Source organism: Myripristis murdjan, chromosome 8 (assembly GCF_902150065.1).
Source record: "Myripristis murdjan chromosome 8, fMyrMur1.1, whole genome shotgun sequence".
Taxonomy (NCBI): Eukaryota; Metazoa; Chordata; class Actinopteri; order Holocentriformes; family Holocentridae; genus Myripristis; species Myripristis murdjan.
In genome coordinates this window covers 6916951-6933238 of record NC_043987.1, presented here as the reverse complement: position 1 = coordinate 6933238, position 16288 = coordinate 6916951, and the positions used below count along the sequence as shown (strand labels likewise).

General features: G+C 41.8%; 1 protein-coding gene across 1 annotated transcript in view; it reads right to left on the bottom strand.

Moving 5' to 3' along the window:
- Positions 1–449: 449 nt before the first annotated feature.
- Positions 450–16288, bottom strand: part of LOC115364097 (protein shisa-8) — a 123952-nt gene continuing 108113 nt past the window's right edge. Inside the window, exons 3-4 of the mRNA XM_030058521.1 lie at positions 14782–14898; positions 450–943 (exon numbers count right to left, since the gene is read on the bottom strand). Of these exons, the coding sequence (XP_029914381.1) occupies positions 450–943; positions 14782–14898 (611 nt within the window). The remainder of the gene's footprint in view (positions 944–14781; positions 14899–16288) is intronic.

Here is a 16288-nt window from a genome sequence, read left to right as displayed (position 1 = left end):
TGTGTGTCTACGTATGAGTGGAGCAGTGCACGGCACCACCGAGATGCCGTGAGTTGAGAGGAGCAGGAGGAGAGAGAAGGGCTGACACACTGAGAGAGCACTCAATTATTTAGAAAAGCCACCGGGTTCAAAGAGCCGCAGCCAAAACCTGCCAGTCCACCGCCATTCCAGTTTTTCTGCCGTTGCTGTTTTGTTCCAGCTGTATCAATGTACACAAATATCACTGGCATTATTATTATTATTATTATTATCAACATTAGAAGAAGAAAAAACGCAGATCATACACAATATTCGCCTATACCCCTGCTGACGATATAAAACACATCGCGGTGCTGAGGATTTCCGTTTAAACTCCCCTACACTCCTCTGGTTCTCTGTTTATCTTTCTCGAGTCTCCCCTCTAGCTCTTCTATCCATCTTTCCAACCATCTATCTCTCCGGCCCTGTGTTCAGACGGTGACCTCCGTCTTGCTGTTGGTGGGCAGTCCCTTGTGCTTGGGATGCATGTGTGGCGAGTGGCCGTATCCCAGCGGCTGGGAGAACAGCTCGGGCAGCGTCTCGATGCTGAACTGCCTCTTGTTGGAGTAAGCCTGGCGCCGGCTGTTGGGCTGGTGCAGGGACTGGTGCTGCTGCTGCTGGATGGGGTGGTGTTGCGGCCCCTGGAGGCCCATGTGAGAGACTGGGTGCTGGACGTGACTCTTACTGGGGTCCCAGGCTTTGAAGGCCGAGCTGGAGGTGAGCGGGTGGGTGTTGGTCTTGGAGATCTTGGGTTTGGGGATCTGGGAGGCGTTGATGGTGATGGCGAGTGGTGCATGGATGTCTGGCGGTGGGAGGAAGGGCTTGTCCTTGGGATGGAAGGCGATTGGCTGGAAAGTGGGAGGGGACTGGCGGTGGGTGTAATCCACCATAGGGTAACTCTTGTAGTAGTCTCTTGCAGCTGTGTCTGAAAGGACAGAGGTGGATAGACAGGGGAGGAGGGGAAATCAAGCGAGAGACATGATTTAATTATGAACCTGAATAATAAAGACAATTAAGTGACAATTAGTGGATAAAAGAGCTTAAAAAGCTATAATTGTAGTGTGATAGCACACAGCACATGTATAATTAGATGAGCATACAGCGAAAAAAATAACTGGATTAACATTTTGAAACTGTTGATGAGGGCTAAGCTCACCTAACACCACAATCTTTTCATAATATTTACACATTTATGGCTAATTAAACAGGCAATTAGCCTCTCTGTGTGTATGTCTATGTCTGTCTGTGTGTGGGTGTTTGTGTGTGTGTGTGTGTGTGTGTGTGAAATCAAGGTGAGACAGATTTTCACCTTGGACTTAGTCAGATGCCTGCAGCCTTGTCCAGGTCTCTCTTACACTCACACACACACACACACATTCATACGGAGAAAGGCGAATCCACCGAGGAGTGTATGCTGTGTTTGCCTGTTTTTGTGCGCACATTTGTGTCATATTTATTTGAACAACTGCCCATGCCGTGGACAGGAGTTCATCATGCCAGCAGCGCCACGTTAAAAAGAGGGAAAAGCAAAGACAACAAGAAACAAGAGAGCGACAAAAAAAGAAAACAACCAACAGAAATGAGGGGAAAAGGGGGCAAAGCAACACAAGTGTGCATTGCTTAAAATGGGAGATTTGTGGGGATAAAAATAGAGTGGGTTCGGCGTGTCGAGTCAGATTAGCACGAGGTCCCTGAGTGGAGCTCGACTCTGCTGCTAGGTCATCGCTGCTGGCCACCCGCCCTCCGCCCTAAAGACACTAACAACCTTGTTTGCTTAGCCCCGGTTTATTGCTCCTTTTTTCCTGGAGAGAAATAAGAGAGCAAGGAAAATGACAATATTCCTCTGGATGTTGTTGTTTTTCTCTTGCTCCTCACTTTCTGTCTTCATTGCTCCAAATCCGTCTCTTTCTATTAGACTTGGTATATTTTCCTTGACTTGATATCTTTTTACGTCTTCTCCTCTCTCTTTATCTCGTAGTCTCTTTCCCCCCACCCACCTTTAAGTCTTCCTCATGCTGCCGTCTTCATTAATTGAGTAGGAGTGGAAACATAAGAGGACACAGCTTCTTCTTTTTTTTTTTTGCCTGTTCTTATGCCTGTGAGTGTGTGTCTGATGTATGCATCTATCTGTATGTGTTTAAGTGCATGTGTCTTGTAATTATCATAGTTAAACATTAGGGAACATGCCCACAGAGAAAGCCTGGTTGTGAACAACCAGTTGGATTTAATCTGTGGCAACTGAGAATTAATGTGTCCTAACATTACTGAGTGTGGAGTTGTCAACATGCATGTGTATTTGTGTACAGTATGTGAGAGACAGTGCTATATGTAGATATGGACAGTTTGTCCTTTGGTATATTGCATCTGTGTTTGTCTTAGTCCAGTATCACAGTAAATTGGGAAGTAAAGGTCATCCATTGGTTGGAAAAACACACACACACACACACACACACACACACACACTACTGCTCCAGCTCCCTCCATTCAGGCATCACATTTTACTGGATAATATGACAGGAAAGGAAGGAACAACATTTTGTCTTCACATTGTTCAGTTACTGCAGGTTGGTAAATGTATATATTTTTTTTTGTTATTTTAGCAGTCCATGGGAAAAATGGGGCAACATACAGCTATTGATAGGACATTAAAAAGTACAAAACAAAGTACAAAAATGATAAACAATCAAATGAAAAAAATGCTTAAAGAGAAAACACTCTATACTGGCCACAATTCTTGTTGAGCAACCTAGCTGAGGATTACAGACTCCATCAGACAACAATCAGGAGTTATTAAATTATTGATTGGCGGGATTGGAGTACTAACCATTTGACCTGAAGGTAGTGGTCCAGGAAAGGTGATGAGGACACCAAAATTCACAGGGTTCATCCTCTGGGTAGCATGAATGTGTTTTACAACTTTCATTGCATTTTGTCCAGTGCATTTTGAAATATCAGATTTGACATTTGGTGTAAGGGTGCACTTTAGGAGAGATGTAGAGTCATCAAAATCAAGAGGAATCTGTGTTTAGGAAGTATAAATGTCATATAAATCACTGAATAAGATTAGAATAATTTGATTTAGTAAATTCCCATGTGCAAATATGACATTTTATTTATGACTGTTTAACTTCAGCAGCAAGTGGGTTGATTTGGAAATTCACTTGGAGTTTGTGGGTCACACCGAGTAATTTTTCAATGAATGGCTGTGGATTGTCCCCATGGACTGAAAGCCCATCACTCTGATGGCCGTCTTCAGGCCCTGCTTGCCACTGGGGGATGAAAGGTCTCTATTGTCCTATGCATGGTGCATGGTGGAGTCTTCGTGCCGGTGAAGTGGTGGCCTTCCTGTTACGTGCTCAGAGGTATACATTAACGTGGCACTGTTTGAATAGTTGTCATTCACTATAGAACTATCAGCATGCACAGTGGCACATGCAATGGGGATTGTGGAAGCCTCGATAGATCAGGGACCGGCTGGTGGAAGCCCTGCCTCCTGAAGCCAAACTGTCCCTGCCAAGTTTTGTCTGGCTCCTTGCCTGATATCAGTGAAAACATTTCCTGTACTGGGCAACAGTTCTCCTCGGACCAGCGCAACACAGTAACCTCACACACAGTACCCAAATGTGTTACTGTCTCCTCTTAAATTATTTTTTTGGGGATTTCTGCTTAGTTGACACTGACAGTCACAGTAGAGAGAGACAGGAAAGACAGGGGAGAGAGGGGCGATGACCAGCAGCAAATGGCCGGAGTTTGGTGTCGAACCAGGACAGCGCTGTCAGGACTCAGCCATAACAAGTGGTACGCACTCTTATCTGGTGAACAACCGGGGCGCCCCATGTTACCTCCTCTTAGTCTAATTCAATTCAAGGTGCCATGTATTCATTCACTGCAATTCTGCACCACCTGCACAAGGGCATTGTTTCCTGCTGGGAGAGGCTGTTGTTGTGGATCTGCTCCACACTGTTATTTCTATCACGAAATTGTCAGGATACTCTGGTACAGAAAGCACTGCATTTAAAGAGAAGGAAAAGAAATGATTTGACGAATCATGACTCATAGAAATCCGTGTCAGCCTACTGATAATCTGCTCCTCCCACGGAACTTGAATTGGAGTAGAACAAACATTCCTATTCAAATCAACATAACAGGATGGTCAGAGCGGTGGCCATTTTTATTTGCATTATTGCCTTTGCAAAATACCAGTACCTCAGAATTGTACTCAAGTACAGTATTTGAATAAATGTAACTAGTGTCTTGCCACCTCTGTTCTAATTTCACCATGAGTTCCACTGTGTTACTCTGCAAATTTTCCTATGAATTTACTTTAACTTTATTTAACCAGCCAAGATAAGTGAGAACATTATCATGTTCAGAAATGACCTCTGGGGGCAGTTTCAGCAGGAAGGAGCACCACACACAGTCTTGTCATGCTCTGCCCAGCATGAACACAGCTGTGTACTGCTGGCCACTGAGAAGCTCCAACGGAAGAAATGTGAGTTCAGTGCCTCACTGATCTCAACAGTAGCTGGGGAAGGCAGAGAGGCAATCATTCACTCCTTCAATGAGATTGTCTTGCTTTTGTAATCCAAAGACCACTGTCCCACTACGTGACACCATCACCATTGATACTAGTTTAATACTAGTTTAGATACTCGTTTAATTTACTTTTCTTCAGCTCATACGCAACATTTAAAGCAAAACCTATATTATGCGATATAGTGTGAATCAACAACAAAGCAGAAAAACTTTAGCTTCAACTTAACTCTGTTTTAATGCTACTATCCCATTTTCTGTTGTTTTCATACGGATACAAACCACAGTTTTAGTTGTCAGTTTTCCAAGTAATTGGTTTATTGATGTAGCGTACAAAGTGCAGTTAAGGGTTTTGAATATTCCTGCTGTTATCGTATGGATTTTCATTTCAGTTAGCAGTCAAGACTGCCTTCTCTTTTACTTTGGATTTGTAAATTTTCACAAGAGTGCAGACTGGGAAATTGTTGAAAAACCAGATCTGAACTCTTAATTATAAAGTTTCTGACTTTCAATGAGGAGTGAAATTTTAGGGCTTATCAGGAAGAAATAGCGCGTACCTGTGAAAATATTCTGTCAAAATATTCTTGGGAGAAAGAGACAGAGAGATTAGCAGACAGACAGAATAATTAAATGATTCCTTTTGAATGGTCAAATCACAGATTTTAGGGGCTTATTCTTTCTTTAGAAAATGCTCAAATGTAATATTGATGGCAGGAAAGGGGAATGAATAGAGGACCTTATTTGCTTTCATTTTGCGAAGTTTTGCTAGCTGGGCATGTATAGGGGATTAGACTGTTTATGTGCCAGTGTGTTTGTGCATGTGTATGAAAGTGTGCGCACACGAATATGTGTGTATGCAAACATTTGTGCATGGGGGTTTATGTGTTTATGTACATGTGTGCTCAGCTGTATGTGTGCCAGGCGCTATGCTACCAGGAACACATTTACATACATTCTCTGCCTGCTGAAAAGGGAATAAGCTGCTTGATTTACATCTGTGCACTAAAGCGTACCACATGGTTTTGGCAGTGGAGAATGGCTATGCTTACCAGCTGCCTGTCCCTCACAATAAGATGAAGACACTAATTGGACCTCAGGGTTGCCAGGAATGGTTTAATATGCAGAGTAGCCACTGAAGAAGCCCTACTTTTTGAATTCACACTGCACTTTAACAGTACAAATCCTGCTTCTGTGGAATCAGTGCAGAGCGATCATTTTACAACAAATTACAAGCAAAAAAGTTACATTCTACTATTTTAAAGATTATTAAGGATGTAGAATGTCTTTCAGTTTTTTTTTTTTTTTTTTTGGACCTGTTTTAGCATAGTTTTGTTAGATGACAAATACCACTATTGCACACTGGGGCATGTATGCACTTATATCTTGTCAACAGAATGACAACAGCGTCCCCCGTGACATTATTAAGCACCCTCGCTGTCCCAAATGCTCTCCCTCTCTCTCTCATTCTTAACCATTTGCTTAATTTTATTTCTCCCCCATTCTCCAGCTTCATCAACAGCAACATCTATCCCTCAGCAGCCCAAAGCGAGGCCTGTGGGCCGAATCTGAGCAGCCACATTATTATTGCATTGTTACTGCAATGTTTTGAACCTGTAGAGGATTCCAGAGTGTGATAACGTTTTTCAATTTGGTCTATTTTTAGGCAGTTTAATTACGTTTGAGGCATGACTCTGAGAAAACCTGCACACTGCATTACATATTAACAAAAAACACAGTGGCGTAAGACCTACGGCACCGTACTTGTTATATTTGTTGCCTGTTATTGTATTTCCAAATGGTCAGCGTGCACTGATGTTTTTTTGCATTTCATTTTTATCTATAATTTCTTTCTTTCTTTCTTTCTTTCTTTCTTTCTTTCTTTCTTTCTTTCTTTCTTTCTTTCTTCACAATGCAAACTCCTTATTCTTCCATTCATCTTTCCATTTCACCATCTTGCCCCACTTCTTTCTCCTACTCTAAAAATACACTGCCACAACATACACTGAACTGGTTATGGTATATGCCTGCACATGTAGTAAAAATGATCAAGGAAGAAAATCCTCTTCAACAGCACATCTAAGGTACAATGCACGAGAGTCTACACACACTCACTTAGTCTCACGATCATAGCCTAAATCGGTTTCCAGTGGGTCTTGGCTTGGTGAGAGCCATAGTGGAGAACCTTCCTCCCAGAGAGTGGAGTTAATTCGCTCAGCGATTTCAAAGACTGAAAAAAAAAAAAAAAAAAAAAAAATCCTCAAGAACCACAAGACTAAACTTTCCCTCATTAGTCTCCACAGGTACTGCACTGATCTTTGCTTGAAAAGGATCCCCATTCTGAAGTGAAAAACATGAAAACTTTGAACCAGATGAGCTCCTTCATCTTCAAAGCCTTCGTCTTCTGGGGAGTTGAAGATCTCTCCGCTGCTTGTAGTCTTAAAAACCCCAGTCTCCCAAAACTTCTCTCACCCATTATGTGACCTGAAGCACATTTTCAAGAATGCGCTGCTAATGCTGCAAAAAATATATAATGGGTGATTTAATCTTGGAATGAGTCAAACATTGTTTTAATCTTTCTCAAAACAAGAAAAAAAAAATGCCAGTGAGGCTTGGTGAATTTACATGTCAACAATGCAATTCACAAATAAAAGGATAACATATTAAAGGGCTCAATATTCAATACTAGATTAAAAGATTTGTTATGATAGACATTCTTTTCAGTATGTTTCATTTGAACTCCACTACATTTCCAAAAATTCAGATTCAAGCGTTTAAAAATCCTCCCAGGTGAGCGTGTATCAACAAATACCTAAACTGACAGCCCTCTTTTCACAATCTGTCCGAGCCTGCCCGGCCTCTTGGGTGGTTCCAGTTTAATTAAAACAGACTTCAGCCAGTCTTGGCCCAAAGACGAGGAGTCCTGGCATTGGGGCAGAAACTCTATCACACCTTCTTACAGAACATCCGTCCACCTTCTGTCTTGTGTTGACTTCATACCCTCAATGTAGCCCCATGAATCACATGTTTGTTTGTGTTTCCAAACTTCAAAAGCGAGAACAAACCAGCAGCCTGAATGAATTCTGCTCTTTCAGCCTCTTACTCTGCCTTCTTACTCTCTACTTGTTCTCTCTCTCTCTCTCTCTCTCTCTCTCTCTCTCTCTCTCTCTCTCTCTCTCTCTCTCTCTCTCTCTCTCTCTCTCTAACCTTTCAGCTCTTCATCCTGCATTTTCCTCCTACCAGTCTTACCTGTCCGTTCCTTTCAGACGTTTTATTAAGACAGACACATAAGAGCAGCTCGGTCCAGAGTCCTGCTGCTGCACATGGCAAAGGTTGGCTGGCGAAGAGTTTATTGAACTCTTTGAGCCATTTTGTCTTTGCTTCCTTCAGTTTTTCATTCCTTTTTTCTTTTTTTGCTGCTCTCCACTCCGGCAGTTTCATCATTGACTACTTTACCTCCCCTTTTCCTTCTTTTTTTCCTTCCTTCCCTCTTTCATTCCTTCCTTCCTTCCTTCCTTTCTTCCTTCCCTTTTGTTTGTAAACCTTCTGAAATCCCTTAGCCAAAGGAGTGGGTTTTTATTTTGTGATGTTTCATTTAACCTTCTGTACAGAGTTCCCTTTATTTCTTTTCACACACACACAAACAAACAAACACACAAACAAATGAAATCATTGCTTTGGCCTTTGAAAATGCAAGGGTTTTTGTTGTAAAAGGTATATTTGAAAAAAAAAAAAAATGTAAAGAATTAAGCCATATAGAACCATCTCTGTTGCCATCTCTTTTGTCTTCCAGTAAAATAAATACATGAGCTTATAACCGCTGTAGCAGTGTGGTCCAGGTGCCTGCTGTTTTACCTGGCATGGGTTTGCTGGCCCAAGATCTGCTGTCCTGGTGTGTGTCCTACCCATGACTTTGTACACACAGCCAGGCTCTCAGGAACTGGTGGGCTGTTTATTGCCCCACTGGAGAACTGGGAAGTATGTGTGAAAAGATAATTGAACTGGAGTGGATTTACATGTCTGTGTGTGTGTGTGTGTGTGTGTGTGTGTGTGTGTAAACAACTTGTTTCTTGAAGTGTCAAAGCAAATGGATCCATGCCAAATTTTACTTTACATGGCTGGCTTGCATTTTATTTGTTTACGTGGTCAGAAGCCAATTCAGGACACAGCAGATCGAGATAGTAGAGATGATGTTCGTGATATCCATATCTTCTCGAATTGAAAAATACACCAAGGAGTGGGAGCAGATGGAGAGGGTAGACATCATTAAAGAAAACAAACACAACGGTGCAAGGTCAAAGGTCAGCTACACCCGCAGAAACTCCAAATACTGGAAAACAAAATGTCTCAGAGAAATATGGAATTCTTATTCTGTGCCAGACATGTTTATTGGTTCCTTAAAAGAGAGTCCGATTGTTGAAGAATTTTTATTTAGGTCATGAAGTGTGAGAATTTGCACATTCCTTTGCAGCTCTATACTCCATTTGTTCCCCCGCTGGAAGGCTGTAGCTATATTCCATAATGACAGGTTCTGCTGTTCAGAGGTTTGCTGTGCATTCACAATGAATTTGCAAGCAAGACCAAGCCGAAGTGTGTCCTCTATTACATTATTTTCCCCTCTGAATAATATTCAAATGTTTTTCTAAATAATATAATAGCTGTCGTCGCGATTGTTGTGGAATATGGGCTCATGCGTGTGTTTGCAGCCATATGTCCCTCTGTTCAAGTCATGAAACAAGACAAAGTGAATGTCTGGAGGGAATAAAGCAAGCAAGCGAGAAAGAGAGAGAGCGAGTGACAAAGAGAGAGAGAGAGAGAGAGAGAGAGAGGGAGAGAGGGAGAGAGGGAAAGAAGAAATCCCTGTGCTCAGTCCATTCAAACATGCAGAGGCTTCATTTTTAAAGAGTTTGTGAATCCATGCCTGTATTTTTGGACTGAATATGTGTCTACACGTACAGTGTGTGTGTGTGTGTGTGTGTGTGTATAAAAGTGTAGTCATTAACTGTCATTAACTGCATGCCAAGCTGCAGCCCCAGAGGACCAGGGTCCTTGATGGCAGTCAGCATGGCATGACACTCAAACTGTACTAGAATAAGTGTGTGTGTGTGTGTGTGTGCTATGTGTAACCCATATGTGTGCTTTTATTCACTCCCCTGGCTGTATGTGTGCCTGCATGTGCGAGTGAGACTCAAAAAAACAGAGATGATACAAAACTGAGAGAAAACGGAGAGGGGAAGAGGAGGAGCAGTTCATCTCTGCGGCATCAAACAGCGAGAGAACTGAGTGAGGTGATGGGAGAGAGAGGAGAGAAAAACGAGTGTTGCTCCTCATAGTGTGCGGGATTTGATATTTTTAAGTATTTTCCTGCTTAATGTGGCTGACGCCCTCCACTGAGTGGCTGAGGCGGCGCTGCTGAAGATCCCTCCGTGCAATCAGCCTTCGTTTCTCACTCACTGAGCAGAATAATGAGACAAGATACTCTCTCTCTTTCTCTCTCTCTCGCTCACTCTCTCTCTCTCTCTCTCTCTCTCAGTCGCTTTCTGCACTCCATTTTCACAGCCTGTCTCTCTCAACTTCTCTATTCATCCCCCAGCTCTCTCTCGCTCTCTTTTGCTAATACACATGGATTTATGCGAACACACTCACACTCACAAACACATCCAAAGTCTGTCACACTTCTCCCTCCACTGACCCCCTCTAAACTGTTTATCTTTATTGCATGGATGCCCCCATATATGCATAAATGCATGTGTTTACTCACACACACATTTTCCCTATTTCACTTGTTTATGTTATGGAAAAAGAGCAGATAGAACAAGTGGACAGAGGAGAGAGAAGAGAGACATTTGATTCTATTCTATTCTATTCTATTCTATTCTATTCTATTCTATGCAGTGCTCTACAATATGCAAATACCATGTAATGTTTCCAAACTTTTTTCACAATTCAGTTCATTATATTCCCTCTCTAAAAATTTTATTAGAGTAGATGAGTAGATTTTGGACATCACAGCCAGCCTCTCTCTTCTTCAAATGAGATCTGTACTACAGCCAGTTCTGACGTGATACGGTGTTCATAAAAATGTGTTCCCCTTGGAAACAAACCCAAGCAGGAGATGCCAATGCTAGCTGTGCATGGCGAATTTATTAGAAACGTCCCAAACCGTGACGGCGAATGTAACACTGTCAAAACCGCTCAAACAAGACATCTTCAGACTAGGGCTGTCAAGTGATTCATTTTTTAAATTGCGTTAATCGCAAGGTAGTCATGGGTTAATCATAATTAATCGCCTATTTAAAATTTATAAAATGCTTCACTTGCTTGCTTAGCCTTTTACTGCTGTGAGTTGCTGCTCTTGTACGATGGATTCCCCCAACACAATATTCTGTTTTTCAGGCCGTTGTCATCAACAAGGCTGATAGGCCACAGGCTGTCTTGTCATTCATTTAGCATGGGCATTCAGCAGTTTGGTTCCAGTGTAGCGTCCATGTGTAAGGGGGTTGCTATATCTGTATAAACTCTTCTCTGCTATAAGGACAAATACTCCTGGACAGGCATGTACTTGTCTAGTCTGCTCACTGCCCTCGCATTTATTCACGGAATAAGACGAATCACAACGAGCGGAAAACCAATACTGCCTTTCGTCCCCAAATTAGCACTGACTAAACCATTTTTAACTATAAGGTCTAACAGTATACTCACAGAGAACACAACACACCCACTTTACTACATGACACACCCATTTTTACAGCACAACACATCCCCTGAGATAACTTCATGGATTACTTTGAGGATGGCTCGTGTCGACAAGATTCAGAAGCATACAAATAGATCTGTTAGACTGTTGTGGTGGAGGACGGGTCAGTAGACAGTTCAATTCCTGTATGAAGAGAGACAGTCATTCATTTCCTGTAATAACAAAGTGTTTCAACCCAAACCATGACCTTTTCCTAACCTTAACCATAACCACAAAGTATTTTAACCCAAACCATGATCTTTCCTTAATCTTAACCATGACCACAAAGTATTTTAACCCAAACCATGATCTTTCCTTAATCTTAACCATGACCACAAAGTATTTTAACCCAAACCATGATCTTTCCTTAACCTTAACCATGACCACAAAGTATTTTAACCCAAACCATGATCTTTCCTTAACCTTAACTAAGAAATTTTGGTGTGTAAACCTGACCAAATTTCAACCACTGTTAAGCATTTCAAATGCTTTTATTGCAGGAGGTGTGTCGTGTTATACCTGTTACATTAGCAGCATCCTCTTGCATTATGTGTGACATAGTGTGGGTTTAAGTGTTAAACAGCCTGTGGGTCAAAGTTCAACATTGCATTAATATGTGTTAATTTTTTAATAACATGTCCTCAAATGAATCACATCCACCAACTTTGACCACCCTACCTCAGGTATAAATTATTTATACACGGCTAGCCTGGCTAGCTAGTGTTAGCTAGCTGGGCAAGTGGCTTCTAGTAGGACTTATTTGTTTGACTGTGAAATCATGTCAACCTTCAGTTCTGCGGCATTTACAAATTGCGGCAGCCACATGTCTTTGTTGAGAGACTAGGCATCAAGCAATCACTTGAGGGAAGTAAACTTAGTTATAAGTACTAATTAACTTGTGTGAATGTGAAAATCTAACAGCACTACTGTGGCTTGGAGAAGTCATCTTGAAACAGACATTTCCTGAAACTGAAAACAGTTGTCAGTTTACTGTGGATCAGTCTTTTCTGTGTTAAAATTCAAACCCTTGACGAATAAATTCCCACAGGAGAGAGATATAAAGTTGCTGCATAGCGTCTGTATGAAGTGTCCAGTGTTCCTTGGCTGTGGTGTCGGATAGCTATGATGTGCAGGGCCGTCCGTCTCTGTGTGCTGTGTCAATGAACAGTACATGTACATGTGTCAAGCTGTCGCTCCTCATCACCGTCACCATGTCCTTATCTGTCCACAGTGATCAGATGATAGATGGAGTGTATTTGCGTGTGTGTGTGTGTGTGTGTGTGTGTGTGTGTGTTTGCATTTGTACTCCTTATTTGTGCCTGTGAAGGTGGAGTGTGATAGTGCTCCTGTATGTGTGTATGTGTGTTTTGTGTGTGTACAGTGAGAATACACACACACACACACACACACACACACACACACACACATATACATATACATATGTGTGTGTGCATGTATATGTCACTGTCACTCAACACTGGGTCACTCACCACCCACAAATGCCTGACTGTGTGTGTGTGTGTGTGTGTGTGTGTGGCCATTCACTGTTACTTAAGTATTTTGTGTTTGGTTAACCTTTTTAAAACCCAACAAAGGCACATGATTTCTTTCACCAACACAGGCAAAAAGGCGATGAGCAAAAAAAGCAAAATAAAAAAAAAAAAAAAAAAAATACATGAAAACATAAGAATTACAAGAAAATAACCACAAAATTTCCATCCCAAAAAATAAAAAATATAAAAAAATGATGTGAATTTTGTGACATAAAATCTTTGATGGTGAAATACAACCTTACTGCAGATAAAGGCCTGCCCACAGGTTCCAAAGGGTTTCACAGGGTTAAGGTTTCACTTTCACTTTCTATTCATATGTTTATTTGCATGTATTATCATGTGTGTATCCATGCAAAGCACCCCAAGACAAAGTTTTACCTTCTTTATTTAGTGTTTTTCTTATATTGTGAACCCATTGAGTGGTTGATTTGGATGCCGCTGTGTGTGTCTGAGTTATGTCATCATCGACTGTGGATTTGTGGCATCATCGTTGGCATCATACATTTTTTTTCCATTGCTAATTCACAATTATTATTTACAGAGAGACAAGCAGTCAATAACTACCTCCATTATAGTGGTTGAGTTTTGGGCAGATGACTAATCCGCCCATTCCAAACAGCAGACATTGTTTTTATCCTGGTTGTTAGACAAAACACTACACTACAGTGTGTTCAATACTGTAGTGTCACTACTACCAATTTCAGAGTCTAATGCACTGTTGATGTAACCCCATGTCATTCATTTCACAAGAGGTAGTTATGTATGAGTTACGTATGATCCTGTCTGATGGATATTGACTTAATTCAACAAAATGCCTGATATAACAAAATGCCAGTTTATAACCACAGTGATGTATTTGCTCTTAGCCATTTCTTTCAGCTCTAAAACCAGGCTACTACATCAGTGCTTACCCTAAATGACATGTGGTACAGTTACATCACACCCCGCTTAATGCTAAATTCTTGTGTTTCAAAGGAGTTTGGCAAAGCACGGCAAAAACAATTTGCAGTTTCAAATCAGAAGTTGCATCACCGAGAGGAAAGCAGCCTGTCCGTAGTTATTGCTGTGACGAATCCCTCACTCTAAAACTCAATGTTGGGCTGAGTGGGTGGGTGTCAAAGTCATGAGTCAGAAACAACCTCATATGTGGTATGAAAAGTTGTGATCAGATGATAATTGGGTTTGGAAAAAAAATAAAATAATTTAATTGTTGGTTGTCAGAAAACAGAAGCTGTGTGGGGCGCTGTGTTTTATCCAACGCAAGAAACAAACAGCTTCCCCTTGCTATTTTTCTCAACACATAATTTTGCCTATCCCTCTGCCTTTTGAAATATTAGCCCTCTGAACGTCTCCACATCGGTGTATATTTCTGTATTTGGAGTGGGGAGGTTATATACAAAGGAGGCGGAGCTTGTTTTTTCCAGAGCCGCTTGCATAAATGCACATATTGCCCTGGTCTGTGTCTTTCCATCATGCGCTGCAATAATTTAGTTATATGGATGACCACGAAGTCAGAAATCACAGTACTCCAAACCTGAAGCGTGATTAAACATGATAGGAGGAGAGTAAGTCTCATAAAAAATCCATTATTTTAATGGCCACTTGCTTCTCCTGGCCACTGAGCGTATCCAATGTGCGCATCAGTGCGGGGACCCTTTGTGTTTTTCATCATCTGTTTTCCTGATACAGGCTCGCTAATGTAATCTTTGGCTTTAGCATGACTTTATATAGTAAGCCTGTTTTTTTTTCTGTGCTGCATTAGTGGTGTAATCCATCAGTTCCTGTTTGGTGTGGGGTGTCAGGGGATGTTGATGTTTTATACTGGCCTCTTAGTGGCTTTGATGACCCTTCTCTGAGTGTGTGTGTGTGTGCGTGCGTGCGTGCGTGCGTGTGTGTGTGTGTGTGTGTGTGTGTATGTGTGTGTGTGTGTAAAACCTTACTCACCCACAGCCTTAAGCGAGGTGTACTTGTTGAAGCCAATTCCCAGGTTGTTGTGAGGGTGAGACAAGGCCATGGCTGGACCCAAGGGAGACAAGGCTGCGTTGTTCAGATGGTTATGATCTGAGAGACAGACAGAGAGAGAGAGAGAGAGAGAGAGAGAGAGAGAGGGAGTGAGAGAGAGAGAGAGAGAGATTGATTTGAATGTCAAAATGCTGAATGATAACTTTAAGGGTTAATGCTCTTGGAAGATGAGATCTGACGCTGGCTGCAGTTGGGACCTAGTGTCATTTCAATGGGAGGAGAAAAGGACACATTTCACTGTCTCTGTTACAGTATGTGACATCACGGCCAGCAGTAAGTATAATCAATCCACATAGCATTATTGGGAATTAAATTAAATAGCTGGTATTTAATCATATGGCCCTGAAAGGTTTGTTTTGATTACTGTAGCTTATTTATCTTTTATAGTACAGCTCCAAATGATCAGACAACACTGTGATTAAACTGTCTTTTGACATTTACACAGTTTTTGTCTTCCCCTCCTCTTTTGTGATCAGTTACATGGTCTGAATCTGACAGCAAGCACCTCACTGCACTCTGACAGGAAAAAAAAAAACCCTAACCTCAGTGGCGTTCTGCATTTAAAAACCGCTAGATGCAACACAATGTGCAAAGATAGAACGAGCGTGCAGAAAGCTGCAGCACTGGCTTGTGCTTCTCAGCCTGGGCCTGGTGCTTTCAGAGAGGACCAAGTCTATGCTTTGCAAGTCAATGAGTACAAAACCTAAAGGGACACTAGAGCAAACTGTTCTAATTTTTGTGTTGGGAGGGAAGGTTGCACTTCAACAAAATGATCCTCAGTGGAGTGCTAAACCCCAAATCAGATATTCAAAAAGTGTGAAAAGGTCGCACTACCCAAATTTTCAAAAAAACAGCACACTGAAAATCTGACATGTCTGTGCACACGGCGCTTTAATCACTCATAGCAGTTGGTGTGTGTGTGTCATCACGACCATGACACGTCAGTACAACTTCTGCAAAATAACTAAAAAATGGTTCTTGCTCAGGAGCTGATGCATTGCGGTGTTAGAGGGTCGTTGAGGTCCAGCAGTTTGTTGAGTTGGGTTACGTGGAGGGTGGGCAGGGGTCAGTGAGAGGTGCAGGGTTACTGCTGGGTTACTGCTGCCACTGAGTTTCAGCATTTCATGACACACACAAACACACTGCCACACACTAAACACACACTAATTTATCATATCTCCAGAGGACGGTAAACACATGAGGAAATGTCAGGGGTGCTGGAGGAGCGGGGAATAGGAACCACATGCTCACTTACAAAATACACTAGTTTAAACACTAATTATTCATTTATATATGTAAGGCATATGTGTGCAATGTAAGCGTGAACCCATCCACGGCTGCACGCACACACACACACACACACACACACACACACACACACACACACACACACACACACACACTATTCTGTATAAGCAGATGATGTTGT